The sequence below is a fragment of the Pezoporus flaviventris genome, unplaced genomic scaffold (genome assembly GCF_033815535.1).
Source record: "Pezoporus flaviventris isolate CSIRO_AGI_PZ_B2104156 unplaced genomic scaffold, CSIRO_AGI_Pfla_v1 ptg000657l, whole genome shotgun sequence".
Classification (NCBI taxonomy): domain Eukaryota; kingdom Metazoa; phylum Chordata; class Aves; order Psittaciformes; family Psittacidae; genus Pezoporus; species Pezoporus flaviventris.
The window spans coordinates 8,935-30,975 of NW_026893203.1; the positions used below are offsets into that span (position 1 = coordinate 8,935).

At 60.1% G+C, this 22,041-nt stretch overlaps 1 protein-coding gene across 1 annotated transcript; it reads right to left on the reverse strand.

Annotated features, from left to right (window-relative positions):
• Window positions 1-573: 573 nt before the first annotated feature.
• On the reverse strand, window positions 574-21,476 carry LOC133264138 (protein phosphatase 1 regulatory subunit 37-like). Its single transcript, XM_061444064.1, has 13 exons — window positions 21,276-21,476; window positions 15,907-16,004; window positions 15,720-15,765; window positions 15,165-15,265; window positions 14,416-14,535; window positions 12,111-12,261; window positions 9,055-9,210; window positions 7,629-7,741; window positions 7,336-7,477; window positions 6,798-6,964; window positions 4,718-5,423; window positions 1,371-1,462; window positions 574-1,290 (listed from the first exon to the last, which is right to left on the reverse strand). The coding sequence occupies exons 1-12, from the start codon at window positions 21,421-21,423 to the stop codon at window positions 1,377-1,379; spliced, it is 2,034 nt and encodes a 677-aa protein (XP_061300048.1). The 5' UTR covers window positions 21,424-21,476; the 3' UTR covers window positions 574-1,290; window positions 1,371-1,376.
• Between the last annotated feature and the right edge of the window lie 565 nt (window positions 21,477-22,041).

The window sequence follows — 22,041 nt, forward strand, 5'->3', positions numbered from 1 at the left end:
CAGGGGGACACCAATAATGGGGGGTACCAATACGGGGGTGGGGGGGGGACCAATAATAGGGGGTACCAATAATGGGGGTACCAATAAGGGGGTGCGGGGGGGGAATCAATAATGGAGGGTACCAATACGGGGGGGGGGCAATAATTGAGTGGGCAACAATTGGGGGGTACCACTAATGCGGGGTACCAATAACGGGGTGCAGGGGGGCAATAATGGAGGCTGCCAATAATGGGGGGGTCAATAATGGCCGCGGGGGGGTACCAATAATGGGGGGGGGGTCAATAGTGGGGGCCAATAATGGCCGCAGGGGGGGGTACCAATAATGGGGGGGGGGTCAATAGTGAGGGTACCAATACTGGGGGGGCACCAATAGTGGGGTGCAGGTGGGCTGTGTTATGGGGGGGTCCCATTCCCATCCTTCCCCCCCCCCCATAGCCCGGGGGCCCCCACAGCCGAATGCAGCTCCTTTAATAGAAACCAGTGTTAACAAAGAGATGCCACCGAATGCCCCCCCCCCCCCATAGAGCCCCCCCATTGCCACCAATCCCCCCCCCCCCCCCAAAAAGCCACCCCCCGGCTCCCTGATAGATTTATTGCACTTAAGAAAGACAAAGCGCCGAGTCCTCGTCCCCCTCCCTGAGAAATCCAGCCCGGCCCTTGGGAACGGCATTCCCAACGCTGGGAATCCCAACCTGGAAGCAGCCCCGCTTTGGATCCTGATTCCCACTCAAAAAGAGGGGTTCCCCACTTTGGCTGCGAGGGGGATGGGGGGGGGGGACCTCCACCAATGCTGCTTGGTGGGGGGGTGTAGGGGTTGTTTTCCCGGTATTCCCAAAGGCAGGAATTGAGATGGAAGGAGTTGCTGGATTCTAAGAGCATCCCCAGGCAGGAACGGTGCAGCTGATGATAAATAGAGCCCGAAAACTAAAGGAAAAGAAGGAATTCCAAATAAATAAGCAGAGTGGCTGGGAATGCCACGGCCTGGCCCGGGAATCCTGCGGGAATTCCGCCACCTCGGTCCCTGTAGTGTGGGAATCTCCTCCATAGAGAAAGAGGGGAAAAGGGAGGCGAAGGTGCCTTGTAGTGTCCATGGGGATGAACCCATCCGGGGGCTTTTCCCTCTTTGCCGTCCTGCCTTTCCGCTCGGGAACGCGGGGAAGAGGCCGAGGGCTGGGAATGGGCTGGGGAAACAGGAGTTTGGTTTGGAAGAACCCCTTTGTCCTGGAGCCCAGCCTTGGATTCTCCATGGGGAAGAGGAGAAAACCATCCCGGAGCCTCCGTCCCACGGACCTGCACGAGAGAGGAGCGCAGCCGTGGGGCCGAGGGGAGCCCCATCCCCGGGCCGTCCCCATCCCATGGGATGCACTCACGGGTGCTCAGGGCAGCTCCTGCCCCGTGTCCTGGCTGGCCTCGAGGAGCAGCTCCTCCAGCTCCTCCTGCGCGTTCTTGGAGCAGCTCAACTCTGGAAGCAACCGGCACCGGGTCCGTCCCACTCCAGCATTCCCAACCCGACATTCCCAACCCGACAGTCCCAACGTTCACAGTCCTGCATTCCCAACCCGACATTCCCAACCCGACATTCCCAACCCGACATTCCCAACGTTCACAGTCCTGCAGTCCCAACCCGACATTCCCAACCCGACATTCCCAACCCGACATTCCCAATCCCGACATTCCCAACGTTCACAGTCCTGCAGTCCCAACCCGACATTCCCAACCCGACATTCCCAACGTTCACAGTCCTGCAGTCCCAACCCGACATTCCCAACCCGACATTCCCAACGTTCACAGTCCTGCAGTCCCAACCCGACATTCCCAACGTTCACAGTCCTGCATTCCCAACCCGACATTCCCAATCCCACGTTCCCAACATTCACAGTCCTGCATTCCCAACCCGACATTCCCAATCCCGACATTCCCAACATTCACAGTCCTGCAGTCCCAACCCGACATTCCCAATCCCGACATTCCCAACGTTCACAGTCCTGCAGTCCCAACCCGACATTCCCAATCCTGACATTCCCAACATTCACAGTCCTGCATTCCCGACCCGACATTCCCAACATTCACAGTCCTGCAGTCCCGACCCGACATTCCCAATCCCGACATTCCCAACGTTCACAGTCCTGCAGTCCCAACCCGATATTCCCAATCCCGACATTCCCAACGTTCACAGTCCTGCAGTCCCAACCCGACATTCCCAATCCCGACATTCCCAACGTTCACAGTCCAGCATTCCCAACCCGACATTCCCAATCCCACATTCCCAACGTTCACAGTCCTGTATTCCCAACCCGACACTCCCAATCCCACATTCACAGTCCAGCATTCCCAACCCGACATTCCCAATCCCACGTTCCCAACATTCACAGTCCTGCATTCCCAACCCGACATTCCCAATCCCACGTTCGCAACATTCACACTCCTGCATTCCCAATCCCACATTCCCAACATTCACATTCCTTCATTCCCAACCCGACATTCCCAATCCCACGTTCCCAACATTCACAGTCCTGCATTCCCAACCCTCCCAATCCCACGTTCCCAACATTCACACTCCTGCATTCCCAATCCCACATTCCCAACATTCACAGTCCAGCATTCCCAACCCGACATTCCCAATCCCACATTCCCAACATTCACAGTCCTGCAGTCCCAACCCGACATTCCCAATCCCACGTTCCCAACATTCACACTCCTGCATTCCCAACCCGACATTCCCAATCCCACGTTCGCAACATTCACACTCCTGCATTCCCAATCCCACATTCCCAACATTCACAGTCCAGCATTCCCAACCCAACATTCCCAATCCCACGTTCCCAACATTCACAGTCCTGCATTCCCAACCCAACATTCCCAACATTCACAGTCCAGCATTCCCAACCTGACATTCCCAATATTCACAGTCCTGTATTCCCAACCCATTCCCAATCCCACGTTCCCACCATTCACAGTCCTGCATTCCCAACCTGACATTCCCAACCCTCCCAATCCCACATTTCCAATCCAGCATCCCCAATCCAACATTCCCAAACCAACATCCCCAGTCCTGCATTACCAACCCAATGAACATTCCTAATCTGATATCCCCAATCCCACATTTCCAATCTGACATTCCCAAGCCAACATTCCCAATCCCACATTTCCATTTCGACATTCCCAACCTGACGTTCCCAAACCAACATTCCCAATCCAACATTCCCAGGCCCGTATCCCAGTCCCACTTTCCAAGGCCTGCATCCCCAGTCCCACATTCCCAGCCCCACATTCCCAGCCCCGCATTCCCAGTCCCCCATTCCCGGCCCCGCATTCCCAGTCCCCCATTCCCAGCCCCGCATTCCCAGTCCCCCATTCCCAGCCCCGCATTCCCAGTCCCACATTCCCAGCCCCACATTCCCAGCCCCGCATTCCCAGTCCCCCATTCCTGGCCCCGCATTCCCAGCCCCACATTCCCAGTCCCGCATTCCCAGTCCCCCATTCCCAGCCCTGCATTCCCAGCCCCACATTCCCAGCCCCGCATTCCCAGTCCCCCATTCCCAGCCCTGCATTCCCAGTCCCCCATTCCCAGCCCCGCATTCCCAGTCCCCCATTCCCAGCCCTGCATTCCCAGCCCCGCATTCCCAACCCCGCATTCCCAGTCCCCCATTCCCAGCCCCGCATTCCCAGTCCCCCATTCCCAGCCCCACATTCCCAGCCCCACATTCTCAGCCCCGCATTCCAAGCCCCGCATTCCCAGTCCCCATTGCCAGTCCCCTATTGCCAGTCCCCCATTCCCAGCCCCGCATTCCCAACCCCGCATTCCCAGTCCCCCATTCCCAGCCCCGCATTCCCAGTCCCCCATTCCCAGCCCCACATTCCCAGCCCCACATTCCCAGCCCCGCATTCCAAGCCCCGCATTCCCAGCCCCACATTCCCAGTCCCACATTCCCAGCCCCGCATTCCCAGCCCCGCATTCCCAGTCCCCCATTGCCAGTCCCCTATTGCCAGTCCCCCATTCCCAGCCCCGCATTCCCAGCCCCGCATTCCCAGCCCCGCATTCCCAGCCCCCCATTCCCAGTCCCCCATTCCCAGCCCCGCATTCCCAGCCCCGCATTCCCAGCGCCGCATTCCCAGTCCCCCATTCCCAGCGCCGCATTCCGAGCCCCACATTCCCAGCCCCGCATTCCCAGCCCTGCATTCCCAGCCCCACATTCCCAGTCCCCCATTCCTAGCCCCGCATTCCCAGTCCCCCATTCCCAGTCCCCCATTCCCAACCCCACATTCCCAGCCCCCCATTCCCAGTCCCCCATTCCCAGCCCCGCATTCCCAGCCCCGCATTCCCAGCCCCCCATTCCCAGTCCCCCATTCCCAGCCCCGCATTCCCAGTCCCCCGTTCCCAGTCCCCCATTCCCAGCCCCGCATTCCCAGCCCTTCTCCCATCCAACGTGCTCCAGGGAATGCTGCCCGTTATCCCAAGCGCTAAGCAAGGCTCCTCGAGCTTCCCAAAGGATTCACCGCATCCAGTGCGGCTCCTCCCGGAGGAGCATTAGGAACCACTTCAAAGGCCACCTCCCCACTCACCCCAGCCTCGGAATTCCCTTGGGAAAACCTGCCCAGGAATGACTGCCCCGGGGATATCCCGTTGGGAAAGGAGCAAGGGAACGGCTCCGTGCTCATCCCGGGCTCCGGCAGCGCGCTGGGGAATGGGGGTCCCCACGGATTCCGGAGCTCTTACCGTGCTCTGCTCCCCAACTTCCCAGTTTCCCATCGTTTTCCGAGGCCGCCTCCGGAAGCGCCCGTGCAAAATCCACCTTCAGCCCGTTGGGAAGCGCCTCGGCTCCAGCGGGAGCCTCGGCGACGGCTCCATTGGAGCAGGGCTGGGGCTCGGTATTCCCGCTGGGATCAGCGTCCTCATCCCGCTCCGGGCCCGGCTCCACGCGCGTCACCACAAAGACCTTGTGGCCCCGGCCTGGGCTCGACACCGAAATCCTCCTCTCGGCTCCATGGGATGGAGCGGGAGCCGCGGCGTTCCCGGGGCCGGAGGGAGCATCCCCAGGGATGCTCGGGGCTGGCGACACGAGGACACCGCCGGTGGGGTCAGGGAGCTCCTTCCTCCCCGAGGGAGCAGCGGCCTCATCCTCATCCTCATCCGTGGCCGTGTCCGAGTCCGTCCCCTCATCCCCCTCCGCCGGCTCCGTGTCCCCGTTCTCGGCCGCCATCGCTTCCTGCCCCTCATCCCGCGCGGATCCGGGGCTTCCATCCGGGATGGGCTCGGCCGGAGCCGCTTCCAGAGCCTCGGCCGGGGCGATCTCGGCCATGGAAGCCGATTGCTGCAGCTTCTGCTCCTGCTCCTCCTTCTCCTTGGCCAGGATGAAGTTGCGCTTGCAGCCGTTCTGGATCTCTCCCAGCAGAGCCTTCTGCGTCTCAATGAAGCTCTTCACCTGCAAGGGAACGGATGGGAATCACTGGGAATATCGGGATCCGCGGTCCTTTTCCAGCCAGGAACGCAACGGATCCTCCTCCACCCCAAACGGTGGCACTGGTGCTTCCCCACGGAACTCGGCAGTCCAAGAAACAAGCTCCTCAAGAGCTTCTTCCCGAAGGAATCAGCACCGGGATGATGGGATTCCCAGCCCAAGGGATGCTCAGCGCATCCCAGAAGGGTCCTGGCTGGGAGCAGGGGGATGGACCAGGGACCCCCAGACTTGAGGCGGGTCAGGAAGTGTTCAGCATCCCAATGCTCTATGGGAAGCACTCAGCATCCCAATGCTCTATGGGAAGCACTCAGCATCCCAATGCTCCATGGGAAGCACTCAGCATCCCAATGCTCTATGGGAAGCACTCAGCATCCCAATGCTCCATGGGAAGCACTCAGCATCCCAATGCTCTATGGGAAGCACTCAGCATCCCAATGCTCCATGGGAAGCACTCAGCACCCCAATGCTCCATGGGAAGCACTCAGCATCCCAATGCTCCATGGGAAGCGCTCAGCATCCCAATGCTCCATGGGAAGCACTCAGCATCCCAATGCTCTATGGGAAGCACTCAGCATCCCAATGCTCCATGGGAAGCACTCAGCATCCCAATGCTCCATGGGAAGCACTCAGCACCCCAATGCTCCATGGGAAGCACTCAGCATCCCAATGCTCTATGGGAAGCACTCAGCATCCCAATGCTCCATGGGAAGCACTCAGCATCCCAATGCTCCATGGGAAGCACTCAGCATCCCAATGCTCTTCGGGAAGCACTCAGCATCCCAATGCTCCATGGGAAGCACTCAGCATCCCAATGCTCCATGGGAAGCACTCAGCATCCCAATGCTCTATGGGAAGCACTCAGCATCCCAATGCTCCATGGGAAGCACTCAGCATCCCAATGCTCCATGGGAAGCACTCAGCACCCCAATGCTCCATGGGAAGCACTCAGCATCCCAATGCTCTATGGGAAGCACTCAGCATCCCAATGCTCCATGGGAAGCACTCAGCATCCCAATGCTCCATGGGAAGCACTCAGCATCCCAATGCTCCATGGGAAGCACTCAGCATCCCAATGCTTTTTGGGAAGCACTCAGCATCCCAATGCTCTATGGGAAGCACTCAGCATCCCAATGCTCTATGGGAAGCACTCAGCATCCCAATGCTCTATGGGAAGCACTCAGCATCCCAATGCTCTATGGGAAGCGCTCAGCACCCCACTGCCACGCCGGCAGCGCTCAGCACCCCACCAGGATCCACCCTCTTCCTCCCATCCTCCCGTGCCTCCGAGGCCGTCCCCACCGCGCCATTCCCATGGGATTCACTGCACCCGGCACCCACCGCCTCCTTCTTGGGCTCGCGGTCCAGGTCGAGGCGCAGCAGGGAGTGGTTGACCTTGAGGGCCAGGGACAGGGCCATGAGGCCCCCGGTCTTGACGTCGTTCTCCCGCAGGTCCAGGCGGAGCAGCCGGGGGCTCTCGGCGATGAACTCGGCCACGGCCACGGCTCCTGCGGGAACACGGAGCTGAGGGAGCAGGGATGGGATCTGGGACCCACTGAGATCAATGGGATGGGAGCATGGAGTCAGGTCCTACAGGGACACGGAGCTGAGGGAGCAGGGATGGGGTCTGGGACCCACTGAGCTCAATGGGATGGGAGCATGGAGTCAGGTCCTCCACGGCCCCGGAGCTGTGGGGACAATCGCGGCCCCCTGGAATGGTTTGTGTTGGGAAGCCTTGGCCATCACCCAGATCCAACCCCCGGGGGACACCTTCCATGGGGCAACCCCCTCCTCCTTGAGCACCGCCGGGGATGGAGCCCCCCAACCTTCTCCTTTCCCCCCACCCCATGAGCCCCGGAGCTCCTCAGCCTGCCCCCACCTTCACACGTGAGCTTGGTGGAGGCCAGGCCGAGGCGGAGCACGGAGCGGTTCCCGATGAGCCCGTTCTTTAGGTTGCGGACGCCTTCGTTCCCGATGGGATTGTGGCCCAGGTTGAGGGTCTCCAAGCTCTGCGTGTGAGGCTGTGGGGGCGGTTCCAGAGCATGGGGTCCAGGTGGGGTTAACCCATAGGCCCTGTGTGCACCCACAGCGGTGTGGGGTGGGGGGGAGGCACACAAGGAGCAGGGTCTCCAATGGGGATGGGGCGCTTCCCGGCGTTCCGAAGGCGCTCACCAGCGTCATTCCCAGGTAGGCCATGCCGGCGTGGGTCAGCTGGTTGTTCCACAGCACCAGGGTGAGCAAGCCCTTCCGCTGCTCCTTCAGCCCCTCGCAGATGTAGGCCAGGCCTGGAAAAGAGCCCCCGGGATCAGCGTGGCTTCCCAAAGGGATGCTGCTGGTTCTCACCGCGGTTCCGCGCATCCCGTGGGATGGAGGATGGGGAAAAACAGGGCACCGGCACGCTGGGAGCACCCCCAATGTGTCCCCCCCTTCCTGCATCATTCCTATGGGAACACCATGGCACCATCATGCTGGGAGCACCCCCAACGTGTCCCCCCCTTCCTGCATCATTCCTATGGGAACACCATGGCAACATCATGCTGGCAGCACCTCCCTCTGTGTCCCCCAATTCCCACATCATTCCTATGGGAACACCATGGCACCATCACACTGGCAGCACCCCCATCCTGTCCCCCCATTCCAACCCCTTCCTGCATCATTCCTATGGGAACACCACGGCACCATCACACTGGCAGCACCCCCCATCGTGTTCCCCCCTTCCCACATCATTCCTATGGGAACACCATGGCACCATCACACTGGCAGCACCCCCATCCTGTCCCCCCATTCCAACCCCTTCCTGCATCATTCCTATGGGAACACCACGGCACCATCACACTGGCAGCCCCCCCCCACCATATCCCCCCATTCCTACATCATTCCCATGGGAACACCATGGCACCATCACACTGGCAGCACCCCCCATCCTGTCCCCCCCATTCCCACATCATTCCTATGGGAACACCATGGCACCATCATGCTGGCAGCACCTCCCTCTGTGTCCCCGAATTCCCACATCATTCCTATGGGAACACCATGGCACCATCACACTGGCAGCCCCCCCCCACCATATCCCCCCATTCCCACATCATTCCTATGGGAACACCACGGCACCATCACACTGGCAGCCCCCCCCCCCCATATCCCCTCATTCCCACATCATTCCTGTGGGAACACCATGGCACCATCACACTGGCAGCCCCCCCTCTCCATATCCCCCCATTCCCACATCATTCCTATGGGAACACCACGGCACCATCACACTGGCAGCCCCCCCCCCATATCCCCCCATTCCCACATCATTCCTATGGGAACACCATGGCACCATCACACTGGCAGCACCCCCCATCGTGTTCCCCCCTTCCCACATCATTCCTATGGGAACACCATGGCACCATCACACTGGCAGCCCCCCCTCTCCATATCCCCCCATTCCACCCCCTTCCCACATCCCTCCTGCTGGCAAAGCCGGCACATCCACCTTTCCACCTTCAGTTGGGGTCCCCCCCCCCAGCATCCACACCCAGCCCCCCGGGGTGTCTCTCAGCCCCACGGGATGCGATTCCCGAGGGATGCAGGGGCGGGGATGAGGCCCCCTCACCCGAGTCCAGGATGTGGTTGTTGCGCAGGTCCAGGATGTGGATGGAGCAGTTGAACTTGAGCAGGTTGCCCAGCTGGGCCGAGTCCTGCAGCCCGTTGAGCTTGTTGTCGGCCAGGTAGAGCTCCCGGAGGTTCATGTTCATCTTCAGCGCCGTGGCTGTGGAAAAGGGCACCTCAAAACCCCCACAGGCAGGGAATTCCCACATGGAATTCCCACATGGGCATCCCCAAGGGCCGGGATCCCTTTGTGGGGAAGGGGCGCCCCGGCTCCTGTCTGGAGACAGAGAGGGAACGGCCTCGAGGTGCTCCGGGGAGGTTTCAGGGGGATATTGGGAATCATTTCCTCCCCAAAAGGCATTGGGAGAGGCTGGAATGATGGAATCACATCCCTGGAAGGGATTCCACCCCTTTCCCGTTGCCTGCCCATGGAGACAAGGCCCTTGCTGACAAGGCTGGACTTGAGCTTGAAGGTCTTTTCCAACTTAGCTGCTTCCGTGATTCCCTGAGTTATTCCCACCTGGAATAAGGTGCTACATGCTGCCTGGGCAGAGCTCGTCCCTGTTATCCCAACCCTGCCATTAGCTCCATCCTGCTCTGATGTATCCCGGATCCATGGGATAACAACTGCCCAGGAACAGGAGTGGGAGTAGGGCAGCCCCACAGCAGCATCCAACCTCCCTCCTGCAGCAGTATCCCATGGGATGGGGGACACAGGGATGGGACTCACCCAGTATCCCATGGGATGTGGGACATGGGGATGGACTCACCCAGTATCCCATGGGATGGGGGACACAGGGATGGGACTCACCCAGTATCCCATGGGATGTGGGACACAGGGATGGGACTCTCTCAGTATCCCATGGGATGTGGGACACAGGGATGGGACTCTCTCAGTATCCCATGGGATGTGGGACATGGGGATGGACTCTCCCAGTATCCCGGTGGGATGTGGGACATGGGGATGGACTCACCCAGTATCCCATGGGATGGGGGACATGGGGATGGACTCACCCAGTATCCCATGGGATGGGGGACACAGGGATGGGACTCACCCAGTATCCCATGGGATGGGGGACACAGGGATGGGACTCACCCAGTATCCCATGGGATGTGGGACATGGGGATGGGCTCACCCAGTATCCCATGGGATGGGGGACACAGGGATGGGCTCACCCAGTATCCCATGGGATGGGGGACACAGGGATGGGACTCTCTCAGTATCCCATGGGATGTGGGACATGGGGATGGACTCTCCCAGTATCCCGGTGGGATGTGGGACATGGGGATGGACTCACCCAGTATCCCATGGGATGTGGGACATGGGGATGGACTCTCCCAGTATCCCATGGGATGTGGGACACAGGGATGGGACTCTCCCAGTATCCCGGTGGGATGTGGGACATGGGGATGGACTCTCCCAGTATCCCATGGGATGTGGGACATGGGGATGGGCTCACCCAGTATCCCAGTGGGATGTGGGGCCTGGGATGAGTCTCTCCCAGTATCCCAGTGGGATGCAGGGCACAGGGATGGGACTCTTGCAATCCCAGTGGGACATTCCCACTATCCCGTGTCACACTCCCACTATCCCGATGGCACATTCCCACTATCCCAGTGGGACATTCCCCCTATCCCGGTGCCCCATTCCGAATATCCTGTGCCCCATTCCCCCTCTCCTGGTGCCCCATTCCCGCTATCCTGTGCCCCATTCCTGCTATCCTGTGCCCCATTCCCGCTATCCCAGTGCCCCATTCCCATTATCCTGGTGCCCCATTCCCGCTATCCGATGCCCCATTCCCCCTCTCCCAGTGCCCCATTCCCTCTCTCCCGGTGCCCCATTCCCACTATCCTGTGCCCCATTCCTGCTATCCTGTGCCCCACTCCCACTCTGCAAGTGTCACAATCCTGCTATCCCAGTGCCCCATTCCAGCTATCCTGTGCCCCATTCCCACTATCCTGTGCCCCATTCCTGCTATCCCAGTGCCCCATTCCTGCTATCCCAGTGCCCCATTCCCCCTCTCCCAGTGCCCCATTCCCACTATCCTGTGCCCCATTCCCGCTATCCCAGTGCCCCATTCCCCCTCTCCCAGTGCCCCATTCCCACTATCCTTTGCCCCATTCCCGCTATCCCGATGCCCCATTCCCACTATCCTGTGCCCCATTCCCGCTATCCCAGTGCCCCATTCCCACTATCCTGTGCCCCATTCCTGCTATCCCAGTGCCCCATTCCCACTATCCTTTGCCCCATTCCCTCTATCTCAATGCCCCATTCCCTCTCTCCCAGTGCCCCATTCCCTCTCTCCCAGTGCCCCATTCCCACTATCCTGTGCCCCATTCCCTCTCTTCCGGTGCCCCATTCCCTCTATCCCAATGCCCCATTCCCCCTCTCCCAGTGCCCCATTCCCATTATCCCTTGCCCCATTCCTGCTCTCCTTTGCCCCATTCCTGCTATCCCAGTGCCCCATTCCCACTATCCTTTGCCACATTCCCTCTATCCCAGTGCCCCATTCCCCCTTGCCTGTGCCCCATTCCCATTATCCTTTGCCACATTCCCTCTATCCTTTGCCCCATTCCCCCTCTCCCGGTGCCCCATTCCCGCTATCCTTTGCCCCATTCCTGCTATCCTTTGCCCCACTCCCCCTCTCCTTTGCCCCATTCCCATTATCCTGGTGCCCCATTCCCACTATCCTTTGCCCCATTCCCGCTCTCCTTTGCCCCATTCCCATTATCCCTTGCCCCATTCCCGCTCTCCTTTGCCCCATTCCCATTATCCTGGTGCCCCATTCCCACTATCCTTTGCCCCATTCCCGCTGTCCTTTGCCCCATTCCCATTATCCCTTGCCACATTCCCGCTCTCCTTTGCCCCATTCCCATTATCCCTTGCCCCATTCCCGCTCTCCTTTGCCCCATTCCCGCTGTCCCTTGCCCCATTCCCATTATCCCTTGCCCCATTCCCGCTGTCCCTTGCCCCATTCCCATTATCCCTTGCCCCATTCCCGCTGTCCCTTGCCCCATTCCCATTATCCCTTGCCCCATTCCCCTCCCGTCCGGGCTCACCCAGCAGCAGCAGCGGGCGGCCGGACAGGGACGCGTTCTCCAGGTGCAGCACCACGAGGCTGCTGCTGATGCGCAGCGCCCGCGCCACGAACGGGGCCGCGTGGTCCAGGAGCGGCGTGTTCCGGGCATCCAGGTACTGCAGGCAGTTGGTCTGGGCAACAGGGAACGCCGTGCCATGGGAATCACCCCCATTGGCCACCCAGGCCAAATCCCAGCCCGGGCGCCGGGCTCCTGCACTGCAGCCATCGGAGGGAGCAGGAGGAGCTGCTCCGAGAAGCCCTCTCCGGGCAATCCCACCCGGAGAACCAGCTCTGTCCCAGCCTTGCAGAGCTTAACGGCCCCAAACTCAATGGGATTTGAGAGGGGGGATGCCCCAGGGGAAGCTCAGGTTGGACACGGGGAAGTTCTTCACTCTGGGACACAGGTTTGGAGCCAGCTGCCCTATGGAAGGCATCCCTGTGGGTCGGATCCGGATGATGGGAAGCTCCTATCCCAACCCATCCCAGGGCTGCAGCCTCCCAAGGGAGTCCCCGGCTCCTTCACCCCACAACTGGGTCTGAAGCACCACGAGGGGCTCCGGCAGCGCCTTTGGCTCCTGCAAGCCATGGGCTGGGCCCTGCAGATCCCAGCTCAGCCCCATCCTGCATCCCGAGGGATAATTGCGGAGCGAGGGTGGTTGCTGCCTCACCCTGAGCTGCCTCCTCCTCCTCCTTGGCTCCAGCTCAGCTCCACAATGAGGTCAATGAGGCAAAGCCCAACAGTGCCCATCCGGTGGGAGGATAATGAGCACCCGGCTCCAGAGGCTGGGATCGGTGCTTCCATGGGCTCCACTCCACAGCCAAGGCCTTCCCAACCCATATCCCAACCCCTATCCCGGCCCGTGGGGCCGCCTATGGGGGGCTCTAGGAGACATGGGATGGAGGGATGGGATAATGGCTTTGACCTGATAAGAGGGGAGGATTGAGATGGGGTCTGGGGAGGAAGAGCCTCACCACGAGGCTGCTGGCACACTGGCATGGGTTGGAGGGAGAAGGTTTGGCTGCTCCATCCCTAAGGATGCTCCCAGTTTGGCTGCTCCATCCCTAAGGATGCTCCCAGTTTGGCTGCTCCATCCCTAAGGATGCTCCCGGTTTGGCTGCTCCATCCCTATGGATGCTCCCAGTTTGGCTGCTCCATCCCTAAGGATGCTCCCAGTTTGGCTGCTCCATCCCTATGGATGCTCCCGGTTTGGCTGCTCCATCCCTATGGATGCTCCCGGTTTGGCTGGTCCATCCCTAAGGATGCTCCCGGTTTGGCTGCTCCATCCCTAAGGATGCTCCCAGTTTGGCTGCTCCATCCCTAACGATGCTCCCAGTTTGGCTGCTCCATCCCTAAGGATGCTCCCGGTTTGGCTGCTCCATCCCTAAGGATGCTCCCAGTTTGGCTGCTCCATCCCTAAGGATGCTCCCGGTTTGGCTGCTCCATCCCTACGGATGCTCCCAGTTTGGCTGCTCCATCCCTAAGGATGCTCCCAGTTTGGCTGCTCCATCCCTAAGGATGCTCCCAGTTTGGCTGCTCCATCCCTACGGATGCTCCCAGTTTGGCTGCTCCATCCCTACAGATGCTCCCAGTTTGGCTGCTCCATCCCTACGGATGCTCCCGGTTTGGCTGCTCCATCCCTATGCATGCTCCCAGTTTGGCTGCTCCATCCCTAAGGATGCTCCCAGTTTGGCTGCTCCATCCCTACGGATGCTCCCGGTTTGGCTGCTCCATCCCTAAGGATGCTCCCGGTTTGGCTGCTCCATCCCTAAGGATGCTCCCAGTTTGGCTGCTCCATCCCTACGGATGCTCCCAGTTTGGCTGCTCCATCCCTAAGGATGCTCCCAGTTTGGCTGCTCCATCCCTACGGATGCTCCCAGTTTGGCTACTCCATCCCTAAGGATGCTCCCGGTTTGGCTGCTCCATCCCTAAGGATGCTCCCAGTTTGGCTGCTCCATCCCTAAGGATGCTCCCGGTTTGGCTGCTCCATCCCTAAGGATGCTCCCAGTTTGGCTGCTCCATCCCTACGGATGCTCCCAGTTTGGCTGCTCCATCCCTAAGGATGCTCCCAGTTTGGCTGCTCCATCCCTACGGATGCTCCCAGTTTGGCTGCTCCACCACGGAAGGTTGGGATCAACCTCCAGCTCCTTCCCACCCCGTTGCCATGCGGCAAGGCTGATGTTCCTCCCTGCCCTCCAGCTCGCCCCGGCCCCGTGCCTCGGGAACAGAGCCGCACGAACCCAATCCCGAGGGATGCAGGGCACCCATGGGTGCTGGGAGCACCCACCTTCCGCATCATGTGCGCGGCCGCCTGCCAGCCGCGGGTGCCGATGTGCTTGTTGAAGGAGATGTTGAGGTGCGTGGCCGACTCGTAGTACTCGATCATGTCAAACAGCGCCGAGGCTCCCTATGGGCACAGGGAAAAACCTTGGGAATTGCTTGGGAAAGGGGGGGGAAAAACGGCTCCTCCGGATGCCTCTCCCGGCCCCATGGAGCCCTGCAGCCCCACAGCAAAGCCCACGCGTTCGATTCCCCTCCCTGGCCATGTCCCCTCTGCCCTCCACCATGGAGGGCATTCCCGGCGTTCCCAGCACTGGGAATAGCTCCGGGGCTCTCACTGGAGCCATCTTCACGGGGGAAGCCAGCCAAGAGGTGGCACCTTGCAAAGGGATCCAAGCCCTGGGCACCCAGGTTCTGGCCATGGAGGGACTTGAAGGATGCTTCCAAGGATACAGGCAAATGGGATTGCCTTTGGATCGTTGGCTGGTTGCTCCGGGGGGGATTTGCCAGCCCTTCCCAGGCCAAGGAAGCATCCAAGGGGGCTCCAAACCAAAGGTGCAACCCAGGGCTTACAGCAGGCTTTGGGAGCAGCACAGCAGGATTTGGGCCTGGGAAAGGTCCCAGGGCTCCTCTGGCACCGGAGGCACAACGAATCCCTATGGAGCTGAGCACGGGCAGCATTCCCGTTTGCCCCACTTCCCATTGGATCGAGCACAGGAGTCAGAGGAGGGGAGGGGGGGAACTCAGGTCACTCACGTCCTCATCCAGGCTCGTCTGCTCCAGGTCCACGATCTTGAACTGGACCCGCTTGAAGATCTCCTCCAGCGCCTCGCAGGCCTTGTAATCCAGCTTCTCCCCTGGGAAAAGTGGGATGAGCTCCGGGAGGAGCCGTGGGGAGGGGGATTCCCCCCCCCATCCCCTCCCCAACGACCCCCATATGGGGCATTCCCAAGTTATTCCCTGCAGGAGACATCCCTTGTGGGGAAGGGAGGGCAATGCAATTCCTCTCCTCGCTGGAGCTACCGGAGATGCTCCATAGGAGCCAGTGGTGGCTGTAGGGAACCATTCCCAGTTTTCCTACTGGAGCTTCAAGACCAAAAGCGTGGGGCTAATGGGCTCCTGCTTATCCCTATGTGCCAAAGGGGCTGTTGTGGGATGAGGATCCTGCTGGAAGGCTGGAGGATCCCTCAGCCTGGAATTCCCTCTTCTGGGATTAAGGCTACGAGAGCCCCGACTGGGAGCACAATTCCAGCCGGGAATGGTCCAGGAAGAGGACGCAGGTCCATGGGGATGGACGGAGCAAGGCCTCACCTTTGAGATCCAAGCAGTCTATCCTGGGAGCCAGCTCCTTGAACTCCTGCAGAGGGAAGAGCAGGGACAAGGGAAGAGCTTGGAGCATCCCATCGGGTTTGTGTTAACCCCATGGGGGGGGGGGGGCAGAGCGGGGACTTCAGCCCGGATTCCCGTTGGGAATGGGGGGGTTGAGCCCCAGCTCTACCTGGATCTGCTTCAGGAGCTTGGGGATCTGCTTGCAGTTGAGCTTCTGGCAGGCCTGCTTGTAGGCACTCAGGATTTCCTCCACCGTCACGTTCTGGGCTGCAAGGACACGGGGAAGGGATGAGCTTCCCACACTGCACCATGGGAATCCCTGTTATCCACCGGGATCTGCACCCAGGCAAGGAGAGGACAGGGATTTGCCTGCTCCAACACGAAGGACACGGATGGGAGCAAGTCCCGGTTTCTTTGGGCAGGAATGGGGCTGGAAAAGCCAACCCAGCTCTTCCAAGGGTGCTCTGGCTCCCTGAGGAGCAGGAAGGCTTTTGGGAAGCGCCGTGGGATAAGAGATCACGTCAGATGCGTTCCTCCTGGAACACAGGCCAGGAAAGCATGGAATCATGGAATGACGGGGGCTGGGAAGCACCCTAAAGTTCCATGGGAAGGGTGCGGAGCCCACGTTGCTCCAAGCCCCGTGGAACCAAACCTTCTCCGCTCATCCCAGCATCCCAACGGGCTCCGAGGGGAGAGCTTCCTCCCTGAATCCCATCTCCAGCCATTCCCCGTGTCCCCAAGGGGTTGAGCTGCAATTCCCATCGGGAAGCTCCTGCCCTTCCGCACTGCGGGCTGAGGCCGCTGCTCCGGATGCTGTGGGCTGAGGGCGGCGATGCCCGCTTCGCCTTGGCCCCACACAAACACTGCAGCTATTCCCGGTGGGAAGCGGAGCAGGAGGAACCAGCTCCCCAAGGAAGCTCACCCGGCCAAGCACAAACAGCCCCAGCCCCTCCTCGTCCTGCCATCCCCATGGATTGCGCCATATGATCCCGGAGAGGGATGGAAAACCACCGGGATTCCACCCGCTCCCTGCTGAGAGCCCGGGGGACACGGGAATGGGGGAAGGCTGGGATTGAGCCTGAAGGGTTTTCCCAACCTGGTTGACTCTTCCATGCTTCCCTGACACGGGATATGATTCCCTAGGAGCTGAAGGGGGGAAACACGCCAACAGCAGCAAAGTTCCCTGATCCCATCGGCTTTCCTCCCGCAAACCAAGCGTGCTCGGGAGCCGAGGGTCAGCGCTATTCCCATGGGAATGAGCATCTCCAGGAGGTCCCAGCTGAAGGATTCCCTGTCCCAAAGGAGCTCCAGCACCACACAGGCTCTGGTGCCCTCTCCTGGGGGAAGCTCTCTCCACCTCTTCTGCTGGAGGATGGGATTTGCGCTGCTCTGGCCCATCCCGGGCCCACTTCCCACCGGCATCACTGGGATTCCAGCGGGAAGAAGGATCAGGACCCCTGGATTCGCTCCTAAAGCCCTTGGAATCACGACAGGGTTGGGTTGGAGAAGACCTTAAAGCTCAGCCAGGCCCAACCAAGGGCCCTTGATGGTGATGGAGCACCCAACCCATGCCAGTGTCCCACCACCCTCATGGGAAGAGCTTCATCCCAAGAGCCCATCCACCTCTTCCATCCCATCCCATCCCATCCCATCCCATCCCTCCCGTGTCCGAAGCCCCGCTCCACGTCTCCTGATGTTGGCGACCCCAGACCTGGCCCCAGTGCTCCAGGAGGGTCCCCCCCTTGGCCCTGCTGCTCCCATAGGACACAGTGGGGAGCTCCCATAGGACACAGTGCGGAGCTCCCATAGGACACAATGGGGAGCTCCCATAGGACACACTGGGAAGTTCCCATAGGACACAGTGGAGCTCCCATAGGATGCAATGGGGAGCTCCCATAGGACACAGTGGGGAGCTCCCATAGGACACAATGGGGAGCTCCCATAGGACACAATGGGAAGCTCCCATAGGACACAATGGGAAGCTCCCATAGGACACAATGGGGAGCTCCCATAGGACACAACGGGGAGCTCCCATAGGACACAGTGGGGAGCTCCCATAGGACACAATGGGAAGCTCCCATAGGACACAACAGGGAGCTCCCATAGGACACAATGGGAAGCTCCCATAGGACACAACGGGGAGCTCCCATAGGACACAACGGGGAGCTCCCATAGGACACAGTGGGGAGCTCCCATAGGACACAACGGGGAGCTCCCATAGGACACAGTGGGAAGCTCCCATAGGATGCAATGGGAAGCTCCCATAGGACGCAATGGGAAGCTCCCATAGGACGCAATGGGGAGCTCCCATAGGACACAGTGGGGAGCTCCCATAGGACACAACGGGGAGCTCCCATAGGACACAACGGGGAGCTCCCATAGGACACAATGGGGAGCTCCCATAGGACACAGTGGGAAGCTCCCATAGGATGCAATGGGAAGCTCCCATAGGACACAATGGGAAGCTCCCATAGGACGCAATGGGGAGCTCCCATAGGACACAGTGGGGAGCTCCCATAGGACACAATGGGAAGCTCCCATAGGACACAATGGGAAGCTCCCATAGGATGCAATGGGGAGCTCCCATAGGACACAATGGGGAGCTCCCATAGGACACAATGGGGAGCTCCCATAGGACACAATGGGGAGCTCCCATAGGACACAATGGGGAGCTCCCATAGGACACAGTGGGGAGCTCCCATAGGACACAGTGGGGAGCTCCCATAGGACACAGTGGGAAGCTCCCATAGGACACAGTGGGGAGCTCCCATAGGATGCAATGGGAAGCTCCCATAGGACACACTGCAGGGAAGCTGACTGAGGAGGATGGCAGCAGCTCCCGGCCATACATCTTCCCTCTTCCCAGCACCACCCTATCCCAGATCCCCCCTTGGCTGAGGTAAACACTGGAAACCAAGCTGGGAATGCCCGGGTTAATGCCAGCACATCCCGGGTAGGGATAAGGGAGCAGCTGAAGGGCAGGAGCCAAGAGGGAGGTTGGAGCCTGGAACCTGAGCCTGGAGATGAGGAATCCAAGGCAGGAATAATTCATGGAGGAGGAGGGATGGAACCCAACACCGCATCCCTGAGCCCCGGTGCAGCTCCAGGAGGGGGGGGAAAGGTGGGAATAGCTCCAACCCCCCCCAGAGCAAGCAGCAAAGGAGCGGGATACCGGGAAGCCCTTCCCAGTGGGATGAATGGGGAAGGGTTGGATGCTCCATCCCCGGCAGTGCCCAAGGAGGAACCTGCCCCATGGAGGATGTCCCCATGATCCCGACTGCCATCCAGCGGCGTTCCCGGTGCTCCAAAGCCTCCCCAGCAAACCTTGCCCCCCCCCCGGCCCTATTCCCAGCCCTTGTGGGGTCAAATGTTGGGATGAGGAGGACCCAAAGCCTCCTGAAGCCAATGGGAAGGAGCAATGGAGGACACTGGGAACACGGGATTCTGCCCTCATTCCAGATCCCATCACCGGCAACGGAACCCCATTACCAGCAATGCAGCCCCGATACCATCAACGGAACCCCGTTACCAGCAATGCAGCCCCATTATCTCCATTGCAGCCCTGTTACCATCAACGGAACCCCGTTACCAGCAATGCAGCCCCATTACCCCCATTGCGGACCTGTTACCAGCAATGGAACCCCGTTACCAGCAATGCAGCCCCATTATCCCCATTGCAGCCCTGTTATCATCAATGGAACCCCGTTACCAGCAATGCAGCCCCATTACCCCCACTGCGGACCTGTTACCAGCAATGGAACCCCGTTACCAGCAATGCAGCCCCATTATCCCCATTGCAGCCCTGTTATCATCAATGGAACCCCGTTACCAGCAATGCAGCCCCATTACCCCCACTGCGGACCTGTTACCAGCAATGGAACCCCGTTACCAGCAATGCAGCCCCATTATGCCCATTGCAGCCCTGTTATCATCAATGGAACCCCGTTACCAGCAATGCAGCCCCATTACCCCCACTGCGGACCTGTTACCAGCAATGGAACCCCATTACCAGCAATGCAGCCCCATTACCCCCATTGCAGCCCTGTTACCAGCAATGGAACCCTGTTACCCCCATTGCAGCCCCATTACCATCAATGGAACCCTGTTACCAGCAATGCAGCCCCATTATCTCCATTGCAGCCCTGTTACCATCAATGGAACCCCATTACCACCAATGGAACCCTGTTACCCCCAAAACAGCCCCGTTACCCCCAGTGCAGCCCTGTAACCATCAATGCAGCCCCATTACCCCCAGTGCAGCCCTGTTACCCCCAATGCAGCCCCGTTACTCCCATTGCAGCCCCGTTACCATCAATGCAGCCCCATTACCCCCAGTGCAGCCCCGTTACCCCCAATGCAGCCCCATAACCCCCAATGGCACCCCGTTACCCCCAATGCAGCCCCGTTACCCCCATTGCAGCCCTGTTACCATCAGTGCAACCCCGTTACCATCAATGGAACCCTGTTACCCCCAATACAGCCCCGTTACCCCCAGTGCAGCCCTGTAACCATCAATGCAGCCCCATTACCCCCAATACAGCCCTGTTAACCCCAATGCAGCCCCGTTACCATCAATGAAACCCCGTTACCCTCAAGGCAGCCCCATTACCCCCAGTGCAGCCCTGTTACCCCCAATGCAGCCCCGTTACTCCCACTGCAGCCCCGTTACCATCAATGGAGCCCTGTTACCATCAATACAGCCCCATTACCCCCAGTGCAGCCCCGTTACCCCCAGTGCAGCCCCATTACCACCAGTGCAACCCCGTTACCCTCAATGCAGCCCCGTTACCATCAATGGAACCCCATTACACCCAATGGCACCCTGTTACCCCCAATACAGCCCCGTTAACCCAAATACAGCCCCATTACCATCAATGGAACCCTGCTACCATCAATGCAGCCCCATTACCATCAATGCAGCCCCGTTACCATCAATGGAACCCCGTTACCCCTAATACAGCCCCGTTACCCCCACTGCAGCCCCATTACCCCCAACACAACCCCGTTACCCCAATACAGCCCCATTACCCCCAATACAACCCCGTTACCCCCAATACAGCCCCATTACCCCCAATACAACCCCGTTACCCCCACTGCAGCCCCGTTACCCCCAATACAGCCCCGTTACCCCCCATACAACTCCGTTACCCCCAATACAGCCCCGTTACCCCCACTGCAGCCCCGTTACCCCCAATACAGCCCCGTTACCCCCAATACAACCCCGTTACCCCCAATACAGCCCCATTACCCCCAATACAACCCCGTTACCCCCAACACAACCCCGTTACCCCCAATACAACCCCGTTACCCCCAATACAACCCCGTTACCCCCAATACAGCCCCGTTACCCCCAATACAACCCCGTTACCCCCACTGCAGCCCCGTTACCCCCAACACAACCCCGTTACCCCCAATACAGCCCCGTTACCCCCAATACAACCCCGTTACCCCCACTGCAGCCCCGTTACCCCCAATACAACCCCGTTACCCTCAATACAGCCCCGTTCCCACCCGCTCCCCGCACCCCCCCCCCCGTACCGTGCCTCCAGGGGTCCTTGGGCTCCACGGCCCCGGACACGATGTCCTCGTCCGACGGGAACGTGACGCGCTTGGCCCCGGCCCGGAGCCGCCCGTCCTCGGCCTGGGCTCCGCGGGGCTCCGGGGCCTGCCCCGGGGCCTGCTCCATGGCGGAGCCGCTCCGCGCCCAGCGCCCCGCGCCCGCCGCGCCCGCAGATTCGACACGGGACCGAGGGTGGCGAATCTGCGGTGGCGAATCTGCGGTGTTGAATCTGCCGTGGCGAATCTGCGGCGGCGAATCTGCGGTGTTGAATCTGCGGTGTTAAATCTGCGGTGTTGAATCTGCGGTGGCGAATCTGCGGTGGCGAATCTGCGGTGTTGAATCTGCGGTGTTGAATCTGCGGTGTTGAATCTGCGGTGGCGAATCTACGGTGTTGAATCTGCGGTGACGAATCTGCGGTGTTGAATCTGCGGTGGCGAATCTGCGGTGTTGAATCTGCGGTGTTGAATCTGCGGTGTTGAATCTGCGGTGTTGAATCTGCGGTGTTGAATCTGCGGTGACGAACGTCCCGTGGCGAATCTGCGGCGGAGGGAACGGGGGTAGAGCCGGAGCGGAGCGGAGGTACCGGGGCAGGGCCCGTGTGGGGCTGGGGGCACTTGGGGGGCACTTGGGGGGCACCGTGGGTCTATGGGAGGTCTATGGGAGGTCTTGGAGGGTTGTGGGCCTGTGGGGGCCCTTGGGGACACCCTGGGCCTAATGGGAGGGGGGGGGGGCATGTGGGGCAGT

Excerpts from the sequence above, each read along its gene's own strand:
- LOC133264138 (XM_061444064.1), bottom strand. The coding sequence starts at position 21,423 with ATGGAGCAGGCCCCGGGGCAGGCCCCGGAGCCCCGCGGAGCCCAGGCC. Across the intron at positions 14,536-15,164 it reads AGACGAGCCTGGATGAGGAC|GGAGCCTCGGCGCTGTTTGA; the intron begins GTGAGTGACCTG and ends CTGTGCCCATAG. Across the intron at positions 7,742-9,054 it reads CAACCACATCCTGGACTCGG|GCCTGGCCTACATCTGCGAG; the intron begins GTGAGGGGGCCT and ends GCTCTTTTCCAG.